The 27,126-nt window shown below is 39.1% G+C and overlaps 2 protein-coding genes across 3 annotated transcripts in view; both read left to right on the top strand.

Annotated features, from left to right (window-relative positions):
* CEP128 (centrosomal protein 128) overlaps nt 1-27,126 on the top strand; it is a 453,164-nt gene that overhangs the window by 171,515 nt on the left and 254,523 nt on the right. For both annotated transcript variants that reach the window (XM_033416425.2, XM_004262299.3), the window contains one exon: nt 24,959-25,135. In XM_033416425.2, the coding sequence (XP_033272316.1) occupies nt 24,959-25,135 (177 nt within the window). The remainder of the gene's footprint in view (nt 1-24,958; nt 25,136-27,126) is intronic.
* Nucleotides 367-3,290, top strand: LOC105747847 (coatomer subunit gamma-2-like). The gene has a single exon (XM_033409377.2). The coding sequence runs from the start codon at nt 465-467 to the stop codon at nt 3,141-3,143; it is 2,679 nt and encodes an 892-aa protein (XP_033265268.2). The 5' UTR covers nt 367-464; the 3' UTR covers nt 3,144-3,290.

Here is a 27,126-nt window from a genome sequence, read left to right as displayed (position 1 = left end):
AACATCCTCCAGGATAGATCACATCCTGGGTCACAAGTCAAACCTCAATAAATTTAAGAAAATTGAAATCATATCAAGCATCTTTTCTGACCACAATGCTATGAGATTAGAAATCAATTACAGGGAAAAAAACGTAAAAAGCACAAACACATGGAGGCTAAACAGTACATTACTAAATAACAAAGAGTTCACTGAAGAAATCTAAGAGGAAATCAGAAAATACCTATAGACAAATGACAATGAAAACACGATGATCCGGTCCCCTGGGGCTGAGAGCGGTCGGCGACGGCCGGGGAGGGCGGGCCTTCTCTCCGAGTGACGGGACCGCGGCCCAACCGGCGCCAGAGCACGGGGCCGACCTTCCTGCAGCTTCTTCCGCTTGCTGGCTGCGGCGCCTGGGACGGTGGCGGTGGGCTTGGGCGCTGGGAAGTCGTCCAAGATGATTAAAAAATTCGACAAGAAGGATGAGGAGTCTGTCTCCCCGGGGACCTCTGCTTTGTCCACTTCCGTGCGGGCAAGCCTGCTCCGTGGTACCTAGCTCGTTTAATACTCAAGCATCCAAAAGTAGTGGCTCCAATCCTTTTCGGCATCTGGAGAAGAGTGCTGTCTTACAGGAGGCTCGTATATTCAATGAAACGCCCATCAATCCAAGAAGATGTTTGCATATTCTTACAAAGATTCTTTACTTATTGAACCAGGGTGAACACTTTGGAACTACGGAAGCCACAGAAGCCTTCTTTGCAATGACTCGATTGTTTCAATCTAATGATCAAACATTGAGAAGAATGTGCTACCTTACTATCAAAGAAATGGCTACCATCTCTGAGGATGTCATAATTGTGACAAGCAGTCTGACTAAGGACATGACTGGAAAGGAAGATGTGTACCGAGGCCCAGCCATCAGGGCTCTCTGCAGAATCACTGATGGAACAATGTTGCAGGCCATTGAAAGATACATGAAACAGGCCATTGTGGATAAGGTCTCCAGTGTATCCAGTTCAGCATTGGTATCTTCCTTACACATGATGAAGATAAGCTATGATGTGGTTAAGCGCTGGGTCAATGAAGCCCAAGAAGCTGCTTCAAGTGATAATATTATGGTCCAGTACCATGCGTTGGGAGTTTTGTATCACCTTAAAAAGAGTGATCGCCTTGCTGTTTCTAAGATGTTGAATAAATTTACTAAATCTGGTCTCAAATCACAGTTTGCCTACTGCATGTTGATCCGAATTGCCAGTCGCTTACTAAAAGAAAATGAAGAGGGCCATGAAAGTCCAGTCTTCGATTTCATTGAGAGCTGCTTGCGAAATAAACATGAAATGGTTATTTATGAAGCTGCTTCAGCTATCATCCATCTTCCTAACTGTACTGCAAGGGAGTTGGCACCTGCTGTTTCAGTTCTTCAGCTTTTCTGTAGTTCTCCTAAGCCAGCTTTGAGATATGCAGCTGTGAGGACCTTGAACAAGGTGGCAATGAAGCACCCCTCTGCTGTTACTGCCTGCAATCTGGACTTAGAAAACTTGATCACAGACTCAAACAGAAGCATTGCTACACTGGCAATTACTACACTCCTCAAAACAGGAAGTGAGAGCAGTGTGGACAGGCTCATGAAGCAGATATCATCCTTTGTGTCTGAAATCTCAGATGAGTTCAAGGTGGTGGTTGTACAGGCAATTAGTGCTCTCTGTCAGAAATACCCTCGAAAGCACAGCGTCATGATGACTTTCCTCTCCAACATGCTCCGAGATGACGGAGGCTTTGAATATAAGCGAGCCATTGTGGACTGCATAATCAGCATTGTGGAAGAGAACCCTGACAGTAAAGAGGCAGGTCTAGCCCACCTTTGTGAATTCATCGAGGACTGTGAACACACTGTTCTGGCTACTAAGATTCTACATTTGTTGGGCAAAGAGGGCCCCAGAACGCCTGTCCCCTCCAAGTATATCCGCTTTATTTTTAATAGGGTGGTACTGGAGAATGAGGCTGTCAGAGCTGCTGCTGTGAGTGCTTTGGCTAAATTTGGGGCTCAGAATGAGAATCTTCTCCCAAGTATCCTAGTACTCTTACAAAGGTGTATGATGGATACTGATGATGAGGTACGGGATAGAGCTACCTTCTATCTGAATGTGCTGCAGCAGAGGCAGATGGCGCTGAATGCTACATATATCTTCAATGGTCTGACAGTCTCTGTACCAGGGATGGAGAAAGCCTTACACCAGTACACACTGGAGCCTTCAGAAAAGCCCTTTGATATAAAATCTATTCCTCTTGCTATGGCTGCTGTCTTTGAACAGAAAGCAGAAATCACACTGATGGCTACTAAGCCCGAGAAGTTGGCTCCTTCCAGGCAAGACATTTTCCAAGAACAACTGGCTGTCATTCCTGAGTTTATGAATCTAGGACCCTTGTTCAAGTCTTCTGAGCCTGTTCAACTTACAGAAGCAGAGACAGAATATTTTGTTCGTTGTATCAAGCACATGTTTACCAATCATATTGTGTTCCAGTTTGACTGTACCAATACTCTCAATGACCAGCTACTGGAGAAAGTGACAGTGCAGGTGGAACCATCAGATTCCTATGAAGTGCTGTGTTGTATCCCAGTCCCCAGCCTACCTTATAATCAACCAGGAATATGCTACACTCTTGTTCGTTTACCTGATGATGACTCTACAGCAGCTGCAGGTACCTTCAGCTGCACCATGAAATTCACTGTCCGGGACTGCGACCCTGACACGGGGGTTCCAGCTGAGGAGGGGTATGATGATGAGTACGTGCTAGAAGATCTTGAAGTGACTGTGTCTGACCACATTCAGAAGGTAATGAAGCCTAACTTTGCTGCTGCCTGGGAAGAGGTAGGCGACACCTTTGAGAAAGAGGAGACCTTCGCCCTCAGTTCTACCAAAACTCTTGAAGAAGCTGTCAACAACATCATCACATTTCTGGGCATGCAGCCATGTGAGAGGTCAGACAAAGTACCTGAGAACAAGAATTCCCATTCCCTCTATCTGGCAGGTGTATACAGAGGTGGCTATGATTTATTGGTGAGGTCCAGGCTGGCCTTAGCAGATGGGGTAACCATGCAGGTGACTGTCAGAAGCAAAGAGGGAACACCTGTAGATGTTATCTTGGCTTCTGTTGGATAAGTTTTTACTGGGTGAGATGAAGTTGATGTACCCTTCACTGTCAGTGGGCTTTCAGGCTATTGGCATGAATTTCCCAGAATCATACTTTCAAAAATGAATGACTTCAGAAAAGCAAATTAAATGTTTGGCCCTGAGCCAGCAGATCAAGCAGAAAAAAAAAAAAAAAAAAAAAACACGATGATCCAAAACCTACGGGATGCAGCAAAAGCAGTTCTAACAGGGAAGTTTATAGCTATACAAGCCTACCTCAAGAAACAATAAAAATCTCAGGTAAACAATCTAATGTTACACCTAAAGGAACTAGAGAATGAAGAACAAACGAAACCCAAAGTTAGCAGAAGGAAAGAAATCATAAAGATGATAGCAGAAATAAATGAATGAGAAACAAGGCAAACAATAGCAAAGATCAATTAAACTAAATGCTGGTTCTTTGAGAAGATAAAGAAAGTTGATAAACCATTAGCAAGACTCATCAAGAAAAAGAGGGAGAGGACTCAAATCAATAAAATTAGAAATGAAAAAGGAGAAGTTACAACAGACAGTGCAGAAATACAAAGCATACTAAGAGACTACTACCAGCAACTCTATGCCAATAAAATGGACAACCTGGAAGAAATGGACAAATTCTTAGAAAGGTATAACCTTCCCAGACTGAACCAGGAAGAAATAGAAACTCACAGGTGAATTCTATCAAACATTTAGAGAAGAGCTAACACCTATCCTTCTCAAACTCTTCCAAAAAATTTCAGAGGAAGGAACACCCCCAAACTCATTCTATGAGGCCACCATCAGCCTGATACCAGCACCAGACAAAGATACTACAAAAAAAGAAAATTACAGACCAATATCACTGATGAATATACATGCAAAAATCCTCAACAAAATACTAGCAAACAGAAGCCAGCAATACATGAAAAGGATCATACACCATGATCAAGTGGGATTTATCCCAGGGATGCAAGGATTCTCCAGTATATGCAAATCAAACAATGTGATACACCACATTAACAAATAGAAGAATAAAAACCATATGATCATCTCAATAGATTCAGAAAAAGCTTTTGAGAAAATTCAACACCCATTTATGATAAAAACCCTGCAGAAAGTAGGCATAGAGGGAACCTACCTCAACATAATAAAGGCCATATATGACAAACCCACAGCAAACATCATGCTCAGTGGTGAAAAACTAAAAGCATTTCCACTAAGATCAGGAACAAGACAAGGAAGTCCACTCTCGCCACTGTTATTCGACATAGTTTTGGAAGTCCTGACCATGGCAATCAGAGAAGAAAAAGAAATACAAATTGGAAAAGAAGAAGTAAAACTGTCACTGTTTGCAAATGACATGATACTATACATAGAGAATCCTAGAGATGCCACCAGAAAACTACTAGAGCTAATCAATGAACTTGATTAAGTTGCAGGATACAAAATCACTGCACAGAAATCTCTTGGATTCCTATACACTAATGATGAAAAATCTGAAGAGAAATTAAGGAAACACTCCCATTTACCACTGCAACAAAAAGAGTAAAATATCTAGGAATAAACCTACCTAGGGAGACGAAAGACCTGTATACAGAAAACTATAAGACACTGTTGAAAGAAATTAAAGATGATACCAACAGATGGAGAGATACTGCATGTTCTTGGATTGGAAGAATCAGCATTGTGAAAATGACTCTACTACCCAAAGCAATCTACAGATTCAATGCAATCCCTATCAAATTACCAATGGCATTTTTTACATAACTAGAGCAAAAAATCTTAAAATCTGTATGGAGACACAGAAGACCCCGAATAGCCAAAGCAATCTTGAGGGAAAAAAGCAGAGCTGGAGGAATCAGACTCCCTGACTTCACACTATACTACAAAGCTACAGTAATGAAGACAATATAGTACTGGCACAAAAACAGAAATATAGCTCAGTGGAACAGGATAGAAAGCCCAGAGATAAACCCATGCACCTATGGTCAACTAATCTATGACAAAGGAGGCAAGCATATACAATGGAGAAAAGAGTCTCTTCAATAAATGGTGCTGGGAAAACTGGACAGGTACATGTAAAAGAATGAAATTAGAACACTCCCTAACACCATACACAAAAATAAACTCAAAATGGATTCGAGACCTAAATGTAAGACCAGACACTATAAAACTCTTAGAGGATAACATAGGAAGAACACTCTTTGACATAAATCACAGCAAGATCTTTTTTGATCCACCTCCTAGAGTAATGGAAATAAAAACAAAAGTAAACAAATGGGACCTAATGAAACTTAAAAGCTTTTGCAAAGCAAAGGATACTACAAATAAGACGAAAAGACAACCGTCAGAATGGGAAAAACTATTTGCAAACGAATCAAGGGACAAAGGATTAATATCCAAAATATGTAAACAGCTCATGCAGCTCAATATTAAAAAAACAAACAACCCAATCAAAAAATGGGCAGAAGACCTAAATAGACATTTCTCCAAAGAAGACATACAGATGGCCAAGAAGCACATGTAAAGCTGCTCAATATCACTATTACGGAAATGCAAATCAAAATTACAATGACGTATCACCTCACTCCAGTTAGAATGGGCGCATCATAAAATCTACAAACAACAAATGCTGGAGAGGGTGTGGAGAAAAGGGAACCGTTTTGCACTGTTGGAATGTAAATTGGTACAGCCACTATGGAGAACAGTATGGAGGTTCCTTAAAAAACTAAAAATAGAATTACCGTATGACCCAGCAATTCCACTACTCAGCATATACCCTGAGAAAACCATAATTCCAAAAGACACATGTACCCCAATGTTCATTGCAACACTATTTACAATAGCCAGGTCATGGAAGCAACCTAAATGCCCATCGACAGGTGAATGGATAAAGAAGATGTGGTACATATATGCAATGGAATATTACTCAGCCATAAAAAGGAATGAAATTGGGTCATTTGTAGATATGTGGATCAATCTAAAGACCCTAGAAAAATGGTACAGATGAACCGGTTTGCAGGGCAGAAATAGAGACACGGTTGTAGACAACAAACGTATGGACACCAAGGGGGGAAAGCGGCAGTAGGGTGGTGGTGGTGCTGTGATGAATTGGGAGATTGGGATTGACATGTATACACTAATATGTATAAAATCGATATCTAATAAGAACCTGCTGTATAAAAAAATAAATAAAATTCAAAAAGCAAAACAAAACTCAAAGCCTCAGTTATATCATCCTTAAAACAGGTGTAATAATAAACTCTATTATTGAATTAAATGTGAAAATATATATAAAGTGCTTGGCTGAATTTCTGATACCTGATAAGGTATCGATTAGCAGCTGCCATTATTCTGTTATTGTTTTGTTACCAAATAGATGCCAATTAATGGTTCAGCCCAGCAATAAATCAGCAAGCATTGATTAACTACCCAATAATGTGTCAGGTATTAAGGGCCAGGGAACTGGGAGTAAGATTTACTGTGGAACTATGCTGATTGGAAGTTTGCAGCCCGACTGTGTTGAATCACTTGAGATGACGGTCCACAAAGAGGCAACGATGTGGGAAGAGCTGCCATTTCCATCAGCAAGTGATATTGCAGGCATGTTTGTTAAGCAAACCAAACAGGTGGGCAGGTTTGTAATTATGTTTGCTATTTGAAGACAGGAACCAAGTCTTGGTTGTTTTTTTAATCTCCAAGACGAGGCCGAGAGCCTGACACATGGTAGGTAATTTATTTTGCGATACGCGGGCCTCTCACTGTTGTGGCCTCTCCCGTTGTGGAGTACAGGCTCTGGACGGGCAGGCTTAGAGGCCATGGCTCACTGGCCTAGCTGCTCCGCGGCATGTGGGATCTTTCCGGACCGGGGCACGAACCCGTGTCCCCTGCATCGGCAGATGGACTCTGAACCACTGCACCACCAGGGAAGCCCATGGTAGGTAATTTATAAGTAAATTGTGGTTGAAGAGATAGGTGTGTATACACGCAAGTACGTACACATATGTTTACATGGAGATAAAAAATATCAATAACCTATGGATACGGATGTACATTCATTCTCCCTCTCTCTCCCCCCTCCCCCTCCCTCCCCCCCTTTGTCTCTCCCCCATTTCCCTTCCCTCTATGAGTGTGTATGTTTTTTTGTTTTTTATTTTTTAACATCTTTATTGGAGTATAATTGCTTTACAATGTTGTGTTAGTTTCTGCTTTACAACAAAATGAATCAGTTATATATATACATATGTTCCCATATCTCTTCCCTCCTGCGTCTCCCTCCCTCCCACCGTCCCTCTCCCACCCCTCCAGGTGGTCACAAAGCACCAAGCTGATCTCCCGGTGCAATGCGGCTGATTCCCACTAGCTATGTACCTTACGTTTGGTAGTGTATATATGTCCATGCCTCTCTCTCGCTTTGTCACAGTTTACCCTTCCCCCTCCCCATATCCTCAAGTCCATTCTCTAGTAGGTCTGTGTCTGTATTCCTGTTTTACCCCTAGGTTCTTCATGACATTTTTTTTTCTTAAATTCCATATATATGTGTTATCATATGGTATTTGTCTTTCTCTTTCTGACTTACTTCACTCTGTATGACAGACTCTAGGTCTATCCACCTCATTACAAATAGCTCAATTTCGTTTCTTTTTATGGCTGAGTAATATTCCATTGTATATATGTGCCACATCTTCTTTATCCATTCATCCGATGATGGACACTTGGGTTGTTTCCATCTCCAGGCTATTGTAAATAGAGCTGCAGTGAACATTTTGGTACATGACTCTTTTTGAATTATGGTTTTCTCAGGGTATATGCCCAGCAGTGGGATTGCTGGGTCATATGGTAGTTCTATTTGTAGTTTTTTAAGGGACCTCCATACTATTCTCCACAGTGGCTATATCAATTTACATTCCCACCAGCAGTGCAAGAGGGTTCCCTTTTCTCCACACCCTCTCCAGCATTTATTGTTTCTAGATTTTTTTTTTTTTTTTTGGTGGTACGTGGGACTCTCACTGCTGTGGCCTCTCCCGTTTTGGAGCACAGGCTCCGGATGCGCAGGCTCAGCGGCCATGGCTCACGGGCCCAGCTGCTCCGCGGCATGTGGGATCTTCCTGGACCGGGGCACAAACCTGTGTCCCCTGCATCGGCAGGCGGACTCTCAACCACTGCGCCACCAGGCAAGCCCTATTTCTAGATTTTTTGATGGTGGCCATTCTGACAGGTGTGAGATGATATCTCATTGTAGTTTTGATTTGCATTTCTCTAATGATTAGTGATGTTGAGCATTCTTTCATGTGTTTGTTGGCAGTCTGTATATCTTCTTTGGAGAAATGTCTATTTAGGTCTTCTGCCCATTTTTGGATTGGGTTACTTGTTTTCTTGTTATTAAGCTGCATGAGCTGCTTATAAATTTTAGAGATTAATCCTTTGTCAGTTGCTTCATTTGCAAATATTTTCTCCCATTCTGAGGGTTGTCTTTTGGTCTTGTTTATGGTTTCCTTTGCTGTGCAAAAGCTTTGAAGTTTCATTAGGTCCCATTTGTTTACTTTTGTTTTTATTTCCATTTCTTTAGGAGGTGGGTCAAAAAGGATCTTGCTGTGATTTATGTCATAGAGTGTCCTGCCTATGTTTCCCTCTAAGAGTTTGATAATTTCTGAGCTTACATTTAGGTCTTTAATCCATTTTGATCTTATTTTTGGGTATGGTGTTAGGGAGTGATATAATCTCATACTTTTACATGTACCTGTCTAGTTTTCCCAGAACCACTTATTGAAGAGGCTGTCCTTTCTCCACTGGACATTCCTGCCTCCTTTATCAAAGATAAGGTGACCATATGTGGGTGTGTTTATCTCTGGGCTTTCTATCCTGTTCCTTTTATCTACCTTTCTGTTTTTGTGCCAGTACCATACTGTCTTGATTACTGTAGCTTTGTAGTATAGTCTGAAGTCAGGGAGCCTGATTCCTGCAGGTCCGTTTTTCGTTATCAAGATTGCTTTTGCTATTCGGGGTCTTTTGTGTTTGCATACAAATTGTGAAATTTTTTGTTCTAGTTCTGTGAAAAATGCCAGTGGTAGTTTGATAGGGATTGCATTGAATCTATAGATTGCTTTGGGTAGTAGAGTCATTTTCACAAGTTGATTCTTCCAATGCAAGAACATGGTATATCTCTTCATCTGTTTGTATCATCTTTAATTTCTTTCATCAGTGTCTTATAATTTTCTGCATATAGGTGTTTTGTTACCTTAGGTAGGTTTATTCCTAGATATTTTATTCTTTTTGTTGCAATGGTAAATGGGAGTGTTTTCTTGATTTCACTGTCAGATTTTTCATCATTAGTATATAGGAATGCCAGAGATTTCTGTGCATTCATTTTGTATCCTGCTACTTTCCCAAATTCATTGATTAGCTCTAGTAGTTTTCTGGTAGCATCTTTAGGATTCTCTATGTATAGTATCATGTCATCTGCAAATAGTGACAGCTTTACTTCTTTTTTTCCGATTTGGATTCCTTTTATTTCCTTTTCCTCTCTGACTGCTGTGGCTAAAACTTCCAAAACTATGTTGAGTAAGAGTGGTGAGAGTGGGCAAACTTGTCTTGTTCCTGATCTTAGTGGATATGCTTTCAGTTTTTCACCATTGAGGATGATGTTGGCTGTGGATTTGTCATATATGGCTTTTATTATGTTGAGGAAAGTTCCCTCTATGCCTACTTTCTGCAGGGTTTTTATCATAAATGGATGTTGAATTTTGTCGAAAGCTTTCTCTGCATCTATTGAGATGATCGTATGGGTTTTCTCCTTCAATTTGTTAATATGGTGTATCATGTTGATTGACTTGCGTATATTGAAGAATCCTTGCATTCCTGGAATAAACCCCACTTGATCATGGTGTATGATCCGTTTAATGTGCTGTTGGATTCTGTTTGCTAGTATTTTGTTGAGGATTTTTGCATCTGTGTTCATCAGTGATATTGGCCTGTAGATTTCTTTCTTTGTGACATCCTCGTCTGGTTTTGGTATCAGGGTGATGGTGGCCTCGTAGAATGAGTTTGGGAGTGTTCCTCCCTCTGCTATATTTTGGAAGAGTTTGAGAAGGATAGGTGTTAGCTCTTCTCTAAATGTTTGATAGAATTTGCCTGTGAAGCCATCTGGTCCTGGGCTTTTGTTTGTTGGAATATTTTTAATCACAGTTTCAATTTCAGTGCTTGTGATTGCTCTGTTCATATTTTCTATTTCTTCCTGATTCAGTCTTGGCAGGTTTTGCATTTCTAAGAATTTGTCCATTTCTTCCAGGTTGTCCATTTTATTGGCATAGAGTTGCTTGTAATAATCTCTCATGATCTTTTGTATGTCTGCAGTGTCAGTTGTTACTTCTCCTTTTTCATTTCTAATTCTATTGATTTGAGTCTTCTCCCTTTTTTCCTTGATGAGTCTGGCTAACGGTTTATCAATTTTGTTTATCTTCTCAAAGAACCAGGTTTTAGTTTTATTGATCTCTGCTATCGTTTCCTTCACTTCTTTTTCATTTATTTCTGATCTGATTTTTATGATTAATTCCTTCTGCTAACTTTGGGGTTTTTTTGTTCTTATTTCTCTAATTGCTTTAGGTGCAAAGTTAGGTTGTTTATTCGAGATGTTTCCTGTTTCTTAAGGTAGGATAGTATTGCTATAAACTTCTCTCTTAGAACTGCTTTTGCTGCATCCTATAGATTTTGGGTCGTCGTGTCTCCATTGTCATTTATTTCTAGGTATTTTTTTTATTTCCTCTTTGATTTCTTCAGTAATCACTTCATTATTAAGTAGTGTATTGTTTAGCGTCCATGTGTTTGTATTTTTTACAGATCTTTTACTGTAGTTGATATCTATTCTCATAGCATTGTGGTCAGAAAAGAGACTTGATACAATTTCAATTTTCTTAAATTTACCAAGGCTTGATTTGTGACCCAAGATGTAATCTATCCTGGAGAATGTTCCATGAGCACTAGAGAAAAATGTGTATTCTGTTGTTTTTGGATGGAATGTCCTATAAATATCAATTAAGTCCATCGTGTTTAATGTATCATTTAAAGTTTAAGTTTCCTTATTTATTTTCATTTTGGATGATCTGTCCATTGGTGAAAGTGGGGTGTTAAAGTCCCCTACTGTGAATGTGTTACTATCGATTTCCCGTTTTATGGCTGTTAGTATTTGCCTTATGTATTGAGGTGCTCCTATGTTGGGTGCATAAATATTTACAATTGTTATATCTTCTTCTTGGATTGATCCCTTGATCATTATGTAGTGTCCTTCTTTGTCTCTTCTAATAGTCTTTATTTTAATGTCTATTTTGTCTGATATGAGAATTGCTACTCCAGCTTTCTTTTGGTTTCCATTTGCATGAAATATCTTTTTCCATCCCCTCACTTTCAGTCTCTATGTGTCTCTAGATCTGAAGTGGGTCTCTGGTAGACAGCAAAGATATGGGTCTTATTTTTGTATCCATTCAGCCAATCTGTGTCCTTTGGTGGGAGCATTTATTCCATTTACATTTAAGGTCATTATCAATATGTATGTTCCTATTACCATTTTCTTAATTGTTTTGGGTTCGTTATGGTAGGTCTTTCCCTTCTCTTGTATTTCTTGCCTAGAGAAGTTCCTTTAGCAGTTGTTGTAGAGCTGATTTCGTGGTGCTGAACTCTCTTAGCTTTTGCTTGTCTGTAAAGGTTTTAATTTCTCTGTCAAATCTGAATGAGATCCTTGCTGGGTAGAGTAATCTTTGTTGCAGATTTTTCTCCTTCATCACTTTAAATATGTCCTGCCAGTCCCTTCTGGCTTGCAGAGTTTCTGCTGAAAGATCAGCTGTTAACCTTCTGGGGATTCCCTTGTGTGTTGTTGTTTTTCCCTTGCTGCTTTTAATATGTTTTCTTTGTATTTAATTTTTGACAGTTTGATTAATATGCGTCTTGGCGTATTTCTCCTTGGATTTATCCTGTATGGGACTCTCTGTGCTTCCTGGACTTGGTTAACTATTTCCTTTCCCATAATAGGGAAGTTTTCAACTATAATCTCTTCAAATAGTTTCTCAGTCCCTTTCTTTTTCTCTTCTTCTTCTGGAACCCCTACATTTCAAATGTTGGTGCGTTTAATGTTGTCCCAGAGGTCTCTGAGACTGTCCTCAGTTCTTTTCATTCTTTTTTCTTTATTCTGCTCTGCAGTAGTTATTTCCACTATTTTATCTTCCAGATCACTTATCCATTCTTCTGCTTCAGTTATTCTGCTATTGATCCCATCTAGAGTATTTCTAATTTCATTTATTGTGTTGTTCATCATTGTTTGTTTCATCTTTAGTTCGTCTAGGTCCTTGTTAAATATTTCTTGCATTTTGTCTGTTCTATTTCCAAGATTTTGGATCATCTTTACTATCATTATTCTGAATTCCTTTCCAGGTAGACTGTGTATTTCCTCTTCATTTTTTAGTTCTGGTGGGTTTTTTATCTTGCTCCTTCATCTGCTGTGTGTTTTTCTGTCTTCTCATTTTGCTTATCTTACTGTGTTTGGTGTCTCCTTTTTCAGGCTGCAGGTTCGTAGTTCCCGTTGTTTTTGTTGTCTGTCCCCAGTGGCTAAGGGTGGTACAGTGGGTTGTGGAGGGGACTAGTGCCTGTGTTCTGGTGGAGGAGGCTGGATCTTTTCTTTCTGGTGGGCAGCTCCACGTCTGGTCGTGTGTTTTGGGGTGTCTGTGGACTTATGATTTTAGGCAGCCTCTCTGCTAATGGGTGGGGTTGTGTTCCTGTCTTGCTATTTGTTTGGCATAGGGTGTCCAGCACCGTAGCTTGCTGGTTGTTGAGCGAAGCTAGGTCTTGGTGTTGAGATGGAGATCTCTGGGAGATTTTCACAGTTTGATATTATGTGCAGCTGGTAGGTCTCTTTTAGACCAGTGTACTGAAGTTGGGTCTCCCACCTCAGAGGCACAGCACTAATCCTGGCTGCAGCACCAAGAGCCTTTCATCCACACGGCTCAGGAGAAAAGGGAGAAAAAGTAGAAAGAAAGAATTAGTAGAAGAAAGAAAGAAAGAAAGAAAGAAAAAGGAAGCAAGGAAGGAAGGAAGAAAGAAAGAAAGAAGGGAGGGAGAGAGGAAGGAAGGAAGGAGGAAAGGAAGGAAAAAAGAAAGAAAGAAGATAAAGTAAAATAAAATAGTAAGATAAAATATAATAAAGTTATTAAAATAAAAAATAATTATTAAGAGAAAAAATAAAAAAGAAAAAAAACGGACGGATAGAACCCTGGGACAAATGGTGGAAGCAGAGCTATACAGACAAAATCTCGCACAGAAGCATACACATACACACTCACAAAAAGAGGAAAAGGGGAAAAAATCATAAATCTTGCTCTCAAAGTCCACCTCCTTAATTTGGGATGATTCGTTGTCTATTCAGGTATTCCACAGATGCAGGGTACATCAAGTTGATTGTGGAGCTTTAATCTGCTGCTTCTGAGGCTGCTGAGAGAGATTTCCCTTTCTCTTCTTTGTTCGCACAGCTCCCAGGGGCTCAGCTTTGGATTTGGCCCCGCCTCTGTGTGTAGGTCACTGGAGGGCGTCTGTTCTTCACTCAGACAGGACGGAGTTAAAGGAGCTGCTGATTCGGGGGCTCTGGCTCACTCAGGCTTGGGGGAGGGAAGGGCATGGAGTGCGGGGTTTGCCTGAGGCAGCAGAGGCCGGCATGACATTGCACCAGCCTGAGGCGTGCCGTGGGTTCTCCCGGGGGAGTTGTCCCTGCATCACGGGACCCTGGCAGTGGCGGGCTGCACAGGCTCCCCGGAAGGGGGTTGTGGATAGTGACCTGTGCTCGCACATCGGCTTCTTGGTGGCGGCAGCCCGTCTCTGGGGTCCCGCTTTTAGCCGCGGCTCGCGCCCGTCTCTGGAGCTCCTTTAAGCAGCGCTCTTAATCCCCTCTTCTCGGGCACCAGGAGACAAAGAGGGAAGAAAAAGTCTCTTGCCTCTTAGGCAGGTCCAGCCTTTTCCCCAGACTCCCTCCTGGCCAGCCATAGTGCACTAATCACCTGCACTAATCACCCCAGCCCTCTCCCTGAGATCCGACCGAAGCCTGAGCCTCATATATCAGCCCCGCCCACCCGGGCAGGGGAGCAGACAAACCTCTCGGGCTGGTGAGTGCAGGTCGGCACCGATCCGATCCTCTGTGCGGGAATCTCTACGCTTTGCCCCCCGCACCCCTGTTGCTGTGCTCTCCTTCGCGGCCCTGAAGCTTTCCCCCTCCGCCACCCAGAGTCTCCGCCCACGAAGGGGCTTCCTAGTGTGTGGAAACTTTTCCTCCTTCACAGCTCCCTCCCACTGGTGCAGGTCCCGTCCCTATCCTTTTGTCTCTGTTTATTCTTTTTTCTTTTTCCCTGCCCAGGTACGTGGGGGGTTTCTTGCCTTTTGGGAGGTGTGAGGTCTTCTGCCAGCGTTCAGTAGGTGTTCTGTAGGAGTTATTCCACGTGTAGATGTATTTCTGGTGTATCTGTGGGGAGGAAGGTGATCTCCGCGTCTTACTCTTCCACCATCTTCCCAGAAGTCTGAGTGTGTATATTTGGCCGGATTGGGGGAAATAAAAACAAGAAAACAGGACAAAAATATGTTTTCAATGAAAAAAACCCCATGACTTATATCCCAAAGATTCCTACTATTTAAGCAATAGAGTGAACTTGATAAATAGGGCCTAATGGATTAAAGGATTTTCTAATCAAAAGGGTTTCTGTAAGAACCATTTCTGATCAGTGCATAGGTTATGTAGGCTCTCTGAGATGCTTAGCTAACTCAGTGAATACTTGTTTTTTTCCATAGTTATACTTGTTATTTTAGAAGACTTTCTTTCTCTTTTTTTTGCCTTTATTTTCTATTATTAGTTCTTTTGGGAAATGTGAAAGCTGCAGTGAAACAATTAGGAGACAAATTTTGAGACATCTAAGGCAGTTGCAGTTCACGGGAACCTAAGTGTTGAATTGATTAGGATTTGTAGAAATGTACTTTTGTTCCTTCTCATGAAATCCTTTATTGAAATCATTTGTGAAGTGACACCTAGCAACATATTTAAAGCTATGGCTATGTTGGCTGAAAACACTTAGGAAATAATTTTCTTATACAAAATGTGGATCTTTAAGAAATGGTAATTATAATTCACATTTGCAAGTGTAATTATGATGCCCATTTTTTACAGATGGTGGAAACTGAGGGCGAGGGTGTAGTATAGTGACTTGCCGAACATTGCATAGCTTATGGTGGAAAACAGGATATGAGCATAAATTCCTTGTATTTTTCCCTTTATTTACTGCCAGTAAAATGACTCACATTTGTGTCTTTTCAATGAAATTTTAGTGTTGAATTTAAATTTAGGGTTATTATATTCAACACATTACCATATCCTCTCTTATGTTTTTTAGCCTGACACAAATTTTGGAATAGAAGTCATCAATGATTTTGTTAGAAAAGTCTAATTAAAACCTGATATTTCCACATAAAAGATATCTGTGACTGGAAAAAATGAATCAGTGTTGTTGAAATTTGTGTTTTGTTTCTAATTTGACCATCTGTTTAGGATTGCTGTTTCTTTCTCATGATGTGGAAAAATATATATGATTGTCAGATGTCTCTTCTATAAAGTATTCACTACTTTGCAAAAACCACAGTTTCACATATTTTACTAAGATAGTAGCAGGCAGAATTCTCTCATTTCCATTTTTTTTCCAAGTACGAGAAAGAAATTGAAGCAAATGAGCTGTTGACTTCTAGCATTTACTTAATGGTTACACTTTACGCCATTTTTAGGCAGACTGTGCTCTTTCTTTGGTGCTTCGTCTATTTTAAATAGTGTGAGTAGAGTAAAGCTATAGCAAACTTAAACCAGATACGTTAAATAAACACTAAGATACTATGAGTAAGTTCCTGTCAGATTTCTCTCATTTAAAAACAACAACAATAAAAATAATAATAAAATTGTCAAATTGAAGGTAACATTATAAATTTTGCATTTGCCATTTATAAAGTGCTTTTAATTGAATTCCTGATAGTCATTAAAGCCACAGTAGTCCTTACTTTCACAGAGAATTGACAGAAACACCAGTGTTTACCATGTATGAATCACTCTGCCAGGTGTTAAGAAACAAGTTTAGAATGCAAAGATGGAGTGATTGTGCAGTGCCGGGGGAGCCCAGTTATACATACAGCTGCAGCGGAGGGAGGGTCAAGATATAAAGATGTATAGAAGGACATTTGGTCTACTTTCCAGACTGGAACACAGGCGTGGAGAAGCCATTTCCAAACTCTCCTCCACTGGCAGTGACCTCTTCACCAACTATTTACACTCACAGAGGTTGATTTTAAGTGAATTTAAGGAGTGAAGTCCAAGTTTGTGTCTTTATGACCCCTGATTTGGACTTGATTTCAAGGCATTTAATCTTTAGCTGAGTGGTTGATAACTATAAGGGCTTGAGAAGAAAGAAGTCCTTTTGGGCACTTGCCTTTAAAATCCTCTATTACTAGTTTGATTTCATTTCCTTGTGAAACTGTGAGTGATACCCATCCTGTGGGTGTAGGAGTTAGGCTAAATAATAGTACCTACAGTTGCTTGTGGTGTGTAAAGCCAAGGGGAAGAGGCCACATGAAAGATCTCTATTGCATCTGTGTCAGTGCTCTGCTGGATGTTGAGCAGACCTAGCTTGCATTGGTAGACCCTAAAAGGGAACATAAGATGAATGTCCTGGTTCGTTTACATTGTGTTTCTTTTATCACCATTTAAAGCACCAATTGACTCAGTCCATTTTATCATTTAATCTTGAACAAGCAATGTTCTTTCAGTTAATGCAAAACCAATAACTAGACGGTGCTTATTGTTTACACGAGTTATGTTATTTGGAGATCTGTTTTTAAACTTTTTTTCCCATATTATTTCATAAGAATAAATACATGCTTAAGCATCCTTTAAAGAAAAAAATAGAGGACAGGAAGAAATTCTGATGGTTTCCAAAGACACAGTAAGCTTATAAACATTTCTCTGGAAATGAATGATGCACTTTTTTTCTTTTGAAAATTAAACAATGTTCGTTCCAAATGCATAATTTGAAACTCTAGTTGTTTGTTTCCTTGTCTGTATTTTGTTTCAGAAATAGAAATGCATCAAAAGTGGCTGATTTTAAATAATGAATGTTATTTCTGTTTCCAGGCATTGACTTAAGAGGAATACATCATAATTACAAAATGGTCCTAAAAGTTAATGAATGCATAAAATACCCTTTAGAGGCATTTTTGTTTCCAACTGTGAATATTAATTTCTAGGAATGTATCCAATACATATCCTAACACCTTTTTGATTGTGCTGCCAGTGATCTTTGTATTGCTCAATATTCTCCTAGAAAAAGATACTAAAAAGCCTGAGGCAAGAATAATTTCCTTAAATGGGGTTAGAAGTTTAAATTTGAATTTCCATTTTTTGACTTCTGTTTTATGGATAACTTTCCTAAGCCTGCCTAAGACCAGGTTATAGATTGGAAAGTCTTCCACACTCAAGTTTTAACATGCATCAAATCATCTATCCTGTTTTCTAATTATGCCATTACTTTTTTCATTTAACTCTACTGTTTTACTAATGCTCTTAGTTCTTACTCTTATATACTATTAATCATAATTTCTTCCCTCCTTTGAAGGAAATAGTATAAAGTATATACTTAGAGAGGAGAAGGAAGTGTATATCTAACTCAAAAAATAGTAGCATTTTGATTTTAATCTTCTAGTAGGAATTACAATGTTCTTTTGCTTTCTAAATACATGTAAAGAACTCTCTTATTCTCTCACACATAGACCTCTACGTAACTCATCAGCAAATCTTATTACCTCTATCCTCAAAATTTATTCTGATTTACTTACCACTGACAGAGCCTTTACTTTTCTGACATAAGCTTACTTTGATGGTTATAATAACCTGCTACTTACAAGATGCTTGCCCTCAATGATTTGACTAATTAATGTATTACAAAAACAAACTTACTGAAACACAAGAAGTTATTGAGTTTAGAGATTCTGTTTTTTTTTTTTTTTCTTCTTCATTGTTGTGTAGTTAGGGACTATGCCTGGCACATAGAGAATACACTAAAAAAAAAAGAAACACTAATGGAATGAATGGAACATTAAAGGATATTTATGTTTCAGAAAGATTTATCGATTGACTGCTATGTGAGACACTATTAGATGCTGTGATTTTTTTCTCTTTTTTTAAATTTACTTTTTATTGAGCTAACATTGGTTTACAACATTATATAAATTTCATGTGTACAACTCTCTACTTTTATATACACTGCAGTGTGCTCACCACCAAAAAGTTAGTTTCCATCTGTTGCCATACAGTTGATTACCCTTTACCCATTTTACCCTCCCCACCAGTCTTCTCCCTCTGGTAACTATTACTTTGCTCCCTGTATCTATATGTTTGTTTTTGCTTGCTCACTTATTTTGTTTGTTTTTTATATTCCACATGTGAGTGAAATCATACGGTATTTGTCTTTTTCTGACTTGTTTCACTTAGCATAATACCTTCAAGTTCCATCTACGTTATTGCAAATGGCAAGATTTCATCTTTTTTTGTCTATGAGAAGTATTTCATTTTGTGTCTGTGCGCACACACACACACACCACATCTTCTTTATCATTTATCTGTTTATGGGCATGTAGGTTGTTTCCACATCATGGCTATTGTACATAATGCTACAACGAACATAAGGGTGCATGTATCTTTTCTAATTAGTGTTTTTGTTTTCTTCGGATGAATACCTAGAAGTGGGATAGTTGGATCATATGGTAGTTCTATTCTTAATTTTTTGAGGAACCTCTATACTGTTTTCCATAGTGGCTACACCAGTTTACATTTCCACCATCATTGCACGAGGGGTGCTGAGGTATTTAAATGAAGAGGAATAAGATCTTTGCCCTAGAGGAACTCACAGTCTGTTGAGGTGACAGACATAAAAGACACACAGAGTAGTAAGTGCTACAGCAGAAGCTCATACAAAGTGCCACAGGAACATAGAGAAGGAACACCTAGTATTCCTAAGAACTGAGGTTACCTGCCATTGCTATAATAATCACGTGAGTGATGAAGTAGGTGCATGTTATTGGACTTTCATAACAAGTAAAAAAATTCAGTTTATGACCTTCCCTTGTCCTCTTTATTCCAGAGTAGTGTTGGGTTCACAGAAGGCAAAGGATATACGGAGGTTGAATTCATGGGGACTCTTTCAAATTGATCTTAACTATTGATTTTAGAATTGTTGCTTTATTGTGGTTTTACAATATTTTTGTAAATATTGTGGTTTTAATTTTTTGATACCCATCTAAGTGTTTAATATATAGCCATAATTTTAAGAAATCCATACTCGTGTACGATCTTCTGTTTTTAAGAAATGTTTGAAAAAATAGTTACATCTGACAGCAATTAATGCATTATTTATTTATTTGTTGGCTGTTTTGTCAGACAGCTTGAACTGCAGTATAGTAATTTTCCAGATTAAACTCTTTTCACATTTCCTATAATATCCATAGTAGATCCTTCTCTTTTAGTCATGCTGCAGTTTCTGCCTTGGTTGGCATTTCATGTTGTATCTTAGCTTCCTTGCAGCTGAGTCAGCTCTGTTGGCAGAAGTAATGTGAGCCTTCTTTAGAGAGTCAGATAAATGGCTTCCAGACAGATCCAATTTTTGTTCAGGATAGTTTCATAATTTGCCTTGTAATGCTAGTATCCTGGATTTAAGGCTTAGGCATGATAGTTATCTTGAGTTATAGAAATATTCTTCCTCAAAACTTTTTAGGTGATGTGTGCAGGACTATAGTTTCAATAAGCCATGCTTCCAGTAACTTTGAATTACATTGCATTAGTTTTAACTTCAGCCCTTAACTTTGATTTCTCTCTTACTGTTTACTCTCTCTCTGTCTCTCCCACCCCCTGCTCATGTATTATAGATGGCCTTGGGGCTGAAATATTGCACACTTATTCAAGTTAGTTTTCAGTAAAGGAAAAACATTAGCTTTGTAAATTAATGATTTATTTAGTGGTGTGAGTGTGCTTTATTTGCTATAATGTTTCTCTTAAGGTGTGTGAAGAACTGTTTTCATTTTATGTAATAACCGTATTGGAAATAAAGTGGGTTTTCTGGAATACTTAAGACACTGAAGGAATCTCATAAGCTTTGGCCAAGGAGATAACATTTTGAACATGCTCTAGTTTTACTGAAGTTGTTCTATTTTCATTAAGATTGTGTCTCCTTGTAATCTTTATAGCCTTTGGGAGAGTGAATGTTCTAATTAGAGGAGCACTTCTTATCCTTTGAATTAAAGTTTCATTGATTAAGCTGTGTGTGTGTGTGTGTGTGTGTGTGTGTGTGTGCGTGCGTGTGTGTGTGTGTATGATGACATTGTAAGTAGTATGATTTTTGTTTCCTTTAGACACAAACGTCAACAATGTAAGCCTTTCCTGTCTTGAAGTGGAAGCTTCATGAAACCTCTGCTGTCTTGACTGTGGAACCGTACCTTGTTTAGTGTGGTATTAGGTATACTTTTGAACTGAAATCTAGAGCAGATTTTATGTGTACACAGGTACATCTCCAGTGTAGAGGATGCAGTAGCCCCTAAAGGTTTAGGATACTGTGCATGCTTGATGGGTTTTTTCCCCCTTTTTTGTGGTCTATTCTGAATTTGCCAGTATGTCATATATTTTCATTTGCAGTGATAAGGCTTATTCAGAAATAGTTTTGAGTTATTCTTTCTACTTTATGACTACGTTAGCCCCCATATAAGCTACTGTTTTGCCCAAAGACTTACTTTCAGCTTCAGGTTCAGAGGATTCACTGGTAAAATAACCACTCCACACTTTAATAAGCAAGAAATAAGGAAATTTATTATATTAGTAAGTTACAGTATGAGGACAACCAATATATGTATATAGAGAGGTACATGTACATGCGTCACCAAATTGGGGAAGCCCCTACATCCAGACCCGAGCAGCGCTTGGGAAATCCCTGGAACAGTGATCTGGAGTCCCAGCTGGAAGGTCCCGAGCAGTGCGTCCACCCCACGGCTGAGACTTCAGAGTACTGCTCAAAGGAGTCCTGCTCGTAACGCCAAGCCGCAGCTGATGATCACCAGCTTACGCGCAAATATGCAGCTCTGGCCATTATCAGAAATGCTTTGCTCTCTCTTCGTAAGTCTCGGAATGTCCGCTGAACTGGCCAGATTCCCAAGGCCCAGGAAGCTTCGTGACTTACTCCTTTCCTTATCTGTTGGTTTTCAGGCTTGCTAGCGCCATTTCTGCTGACCTACGTGGTCCAGCAGTTTGGCACGTAGCTCCCTTCAGGGTCTTTGTTTGGTCAAAGGCCTATTGTTGCCTCTGAAGCCTGAACAAGACTATTACCTTCCCTAACACCTACTGACAACTTTTTTGAGTTTTTCACATTGGCTTTCTAAACTTCAGTTTTAAGAACTCAACCTTTATAGCATTTCAGTAGAGAGCACTAGTAAGGGAGTTGGGACTCAGTTTACGGGTTATTGGCTCTTTGACTTCAGTCAAGTTGCTTTGTCTGAACTTTGGTTTCCTCATTTCATAAAATTAAGGGTTGGGTTTGTTTTCTAAGGTTCTTTCTCCAACTCAGTCATGGTCTAGGACTGATATCCCTTTTCTTGGATCATATAGACCGTCATAGTCAGCTTAGGCTATCCCCACCCCCCTACCCGCTGCAAAGAAACTCCTTATATTCCCAAGACCCAGGCATCTGTGTCCATTTACGCTGAAACATTGAAGTTGGACTATCTGTGTCTTCCATGTTTCTAAATAGTCTCTGAAATACCGCATCTTACTTCTGGTTCTCTTGAAATATGGTAGCTTTTTGTTAATGTTGCCGTAGAATTACTGCTCCCTCTGATTTCACTAGAAGACCAGGGAATAGCCATAATAGTGCCTAAATATTATCATCTGCTTTTATTAATCTATATGCCTCCAATGAGATGGTTGATTGAATTAATGTCAGCCAGTTTAACTTCCTCCCATAGAGTTAGCTGTGCTTGCTCCATTGGTAGAGCTATTTCTGAAACGTGAAAGTGGGAGAAACAGCTAATTCTTTGGGTGCCATAATTAGTGTTTAAATTGATATTCTCAAGCCAGAAATTTCAAGGAGAAATTTGTTGGCTCTGTGAGAGTAAAAGCCATATCTATCTCATTTACTCTATCCCTAGCATCCAGAAGAGTGTACTGCCATAGTAGGCCTTCCGTAAAAATTTGTAGAATGAGTGAAGAAATCAAATTACAGTTGCTTAGGTACAGAATGGAAGAGCTTATTTAACTCTTAGATTTAGGGTCTTGAAGGACATGCAGAAAGGATGGAGGACCAGTATGATGCAGTGTCTGAAACCGAGTTAAATAAAAGAACCTGGACCTTTGCCTGAAACATCAGAAGATTCAGTAGGGGTGGAGGATTCATTTATTTACTTTAATTTTTGAGTATAGCACTTAGACTAATGGAAGGATTTTGCAGCTTTGTCAATTACTCTTTTCCTTGAAACTTGAGTTGGTCGTGTAGGTAGGGGTTGGATGACGATCTGTCAGAAATGTCAAAGAAGGGGATCCTGAAAGAACAGATAGTTGAACCCACTGCTCTCTAAGGTTTATGTGAGTTTATAGCTCTGTGAGTTTCACTTCAAAGGGAGATTGGACATGATATGCTGTCTCACAGAGGATAGTGAAGTGGATAATGAAATTTTCAGTCTTTGTTAAAGTGATTTCAGCATTCTTAAGAACATCAAAATGTAGAAATAGTTTTGTCTTCTTTTTAATGAGGGAAGTAACAGAGAGCACAGAAAAGTGACAGTGGAAAAAGAAAGATGGCTGTGAGCGAAGAGAGAAAAGAAAGATCAGTTAGAACATCCTCGTGAATTGTGTGGATTTCGAATATGAACAGTTGTCCCCTAAGTATTTCAGCAACCCCTGATAGAGTGTTTTCTTTATTAATATTACATCAGCGAGAATACTGCAGGCCTATGTTTGTTTGGAGGCCTATGTTTGTATAGAGGAAACATAGCACACTTCAGTGGCCTTTGAGTATATAGATCTGCATGGTAGTTGATGAAATGATCTTTACAGTATTGAATTTGTCTGCAAAAAATGTTTAAATCACGTATTTAGCAAAGTGGAGGAGTTTAAAGATGACTATAAACATGTTTCGTGGTCTCCTGAAATTATCAGTTTATTAAGGCAGACAGGTGCAAGACCAAATAATTATCGTATAGCTTAGTACATTTTTAAAAAAACTACATGATACATAATATACTGTGGAAACATTCTGCATTGGGAGATCAGGAGAGAAAGGAGACTGGGTCTTGAAGGATAAACTTTGAAGGATAAGATGTATAGGTGGGTAGGTACGTAACAACAATACCTACATTCTGATCCATATGGCAGTTATGGTTCTCACTGTAAGCTAATGTAGTTAATTGAGTGGTATTCTAGTGTGTACATTTGTCTCTTTGAGCTTAATGCACTCTACTGCTGAAACATGACTCAACTTGGAGTACCAAAAAGAAAAGAAAATCCAGCTCCTAGGTTTACAAAGCTGAGCTCCAGATTGGGATGATGTACTCATGAAGGTAAATGCTGTCTCATGACTGCCAGTTCCATTTTGAAATAGTGCAATTTCAGAGTGAGTTGTTCAGATGAGATGTGGGCGGAGGAGACATATGTAGACCTACTTGAGAGCTGAAAGTAGTTAAAGTATGAGAGAGTGGAAAGGAGGGAGATGAGGCTGGAGAGAACAGCTGAAGACAGGTTGTGAAAGGACTCTGTTCTTTTGCACAGAGGGTGTTTCTTTCATTTTTTAAAGTAAGTTGAATTGCAAGGAAATATCATGTATGATTATTCTGCTCGAATGCCATTCCACTTTTCATGATTACTTTTCATTGAAAAATTCTTTGTTATTTTAAATTCAAGCTGGTTTGTTGGCCGTATCATCTTCCTGCTTGTGTTGTATTTACTAGGGTAGGTAAAGATGATTAGGCTACTATGTAATGACTGAAGGCATAACTAGCCAGCCATCATGACTTTTTGGTCCACTGTTTATACTTAGAATTCTAGTGATTCTGTTATTTTCCTCCAAGCCTTGTGTAATACCACTTGAATTTCTCTAATAAATTTTGAATTAAATTGTGTAATCATAATGATTGATAATTGTTTTGTCTAGGGGGGGCCCTAAGTCCTTGTAATCTCTTAAAGCAGCGGTCCCCAACCTTTTTTGGCACCAGGGACCGTTTTCGTGCAAGATGTGGGGCAGGGGGAATGGTTCTGGCGGTAATGTGAGCAAAGGGGAGCGGCACTTGAAGCTTTGCTCACTCTCCTGCTGCTCACCTCCTGCTGTGCGGCCCGGTTTCTAACAGGCCGCGGACTGGTAACCGCCTGGGGGTTGGGGACCCCTGTCTTAAAGGGTTCTTTAGAAACCGCTTTTCATTAAGTATATTTGCTTACTTGAAAAGTACCTCCATCTTCTATCAAATTTTCATGACTCAAAGCATTTATGCAGTGTAACTGCATTTGAAACCATAGACATTTTAAAAAACTGTTTTAATGAGGTAAAGGTAGTAGTAACACTTTTTTCTTCTCCTGAAATGAAGAAGCACTGTCTTATTTGACATTTTGCCTTTTCTAGTGTTTTACTAATATTTATTGAAAGCTGTTTTCTAATACGCTTCTTTGAGTTGGTTGTACAGATACTACATGTGTTTCTTGTCTCCACTTAATAATTAACTTCTGTTTTTATTTCTTATCAATGCCTTAGGAAAAACATATAAACAATGAAGAAGAGCACTCAAGGAGGATGGAAGAGGCCAGATTGCAGCTCAAGGATCAACTTCTTTGTCTGGAGACTGAACAGGAATCCATTCTTGGTGTGATAGGAAAGGAAATTGATGCAGCTTGTAAAACCTTCTCCAGGGACTCAATGGAGAAATTGAAAGTAATTATGAGTTCTCATTGTGCCTTTCAGTTAGTTTCCTAATATATAATTATAAGAAGATTTTAATGCATGGTTACATGGTAGTCACATTTTTATTCCAGAGAGTTTTATGAAACAAAATAATATCTTGCATTTTTTAGAATGAGCTATTTTATCTATTGTACATTCATGGTAAGAGATAGTATGCTGTTATTCCACTGAACTGCCTGTATCTCACTCTGTAAAAGAAAATGTCTTACAAGGGAAGCAGCAGTTCTGAATAAAACAAAATCCTTCGAGTGAAGAAGCCTGGATTTTGAATTTTTTATTATCACTGGTTATTTTTGTTGTTGTTAGTATATTACTGGCTAACATCTTTTGAGTACTAATTATATTACGGATACCGTGTAAGTAAGTACTGGTGTATGCATTCTCTCCCTTAATTGCTGAAACCACTCTATCCTTTAGGTACTCAGATTAAATCCATTTTAGAAAAGAGAAAACAAGGCTTGGAAGGGTTAAGTAACTTGCCCCTGGCCACGTATCTAGTCAAAAGCTAGAACTAGGACTTCAAACCTCGGGTGTCCAACTGTGGAGCTTAAACAAGTAACCACTGTGCTATTTGCCTTCCCTATTTAAAAAAATTACATTTACTTTCGTTTTCCTATCTTTAAAATGGCTTATTGCTACTCAATATGTAGTCCTAGTGAAATGATAAATAAAAACATGTTAATCATGGATGTTCTTAATTCCTTGAAGGTAAGCACCTCTTTTGACTCTAGGTTCTAGTACTGCTGTGTTACATACAAAGAGCATTGCAGTGCTTTAATATGGTATAACCAGAATACATTATAATTTAGCCCATCATTTACCCCGTATTTATTTCATCTGATGATATGACAGCACTCGAATTATGATATTATGCATAAAGGTTTTTTTAAACCTCTTCAGATGTTTCTTCTTATTATTTTGTCTTTCATCTTTTTTCTCATATAAAATATTCTTCCCTTGGACTTTCCTGGTGGCACAGTGGTTAAGAATCCGCCTGCCAGTGCAGGGAATGTGGGTTTGAGCCCTGGTTCGGGAAGATCCCACATGCCGCGGAGCAGCTAAGCCCGTGTGCCACAACTACTGAGCCTGTGCTCTAGAGCCTGCGAGACACAACTACTGAAGCCTGCGCTCCTAGAGCACGTGCTCTGCAATAAGAGAAGCCACCACAGTGAGAAGCCCATGCACCGCAACGAAGAGTAGCCCTGGCTCGCCGCAACTAGATAAAGCCCGCTCACAGCAATGAAGATCTAATGCAGCCAAAAATAAATAAATTAATTAATTAATAAAAAAAATACTCTTCCCTAAACTACTTTCCCCTCTTTCTTCCTGCTGTTCCTCTCTTCCTGCCCATCTTTTTTTTTTTTTTTCCTTAAGTAATGTTTTAAAGAAAATCAAGTGATAATTCTACACTTGTGCCTTAGGATTCAACTTTAAAAGAAATATTTCAGCTGGTAGAATTTGGTGGAGTTGATGGAATTTCTACAATATATATTTTTATATACATTTTTTAAAAAGCTCAGACGTCAATTTGAGAGGACTCTGAGCCAAGTATGAGAAGTAATTGGCTTTAGGGGAAAACCAACTTTCAGTCCTGTTATAATGCTGGTTTATTCTTTTCCCTGTCGAATGATGCTTTATTTAGGACTTGTCTTGTTTACATATATTTAAAGCCTTGAAATCCTAATTTTATCACAAAGATGCACAGATTAACAATGCAGTATTTATTCTGTATTTAAGAATTTGTGTCAGGATGGCTTGTTTTCAGTCAAGTAGTGATGTAAAAATGGAAACATTTGGATTGTGTTATAAGATATATAAACCTTGTTATGGCCAATTACAGGCTAAAACATAGTGTGCAGATAGCAGATGGCTTAAATATTTTATTTCTTTATGAGGTTCAAATTATCCTTCCAATATTCTGAAAAGTACCCTATTCTTTAATAGGCTTTCAAGAATGCAGT

The sequence above is a fragment of the Orcinus orca genome, chromosome 2 (genome assembly GCF_937001465.1).
Source record: "Orcinus orca chromosome 2, mOrcOrc1.1, whole genome shotgun sequence".
In the NCBI taxonomy this organism is placed as follows: Eukaryota; Metazoa; Chordata; class Mammalia; order Artiodactyla; family Delphinidae; genus Orcinus; species Orcinus orca.
This window is presented reverse-complemented; position numbering and strand designations above follow the sequence as displayed.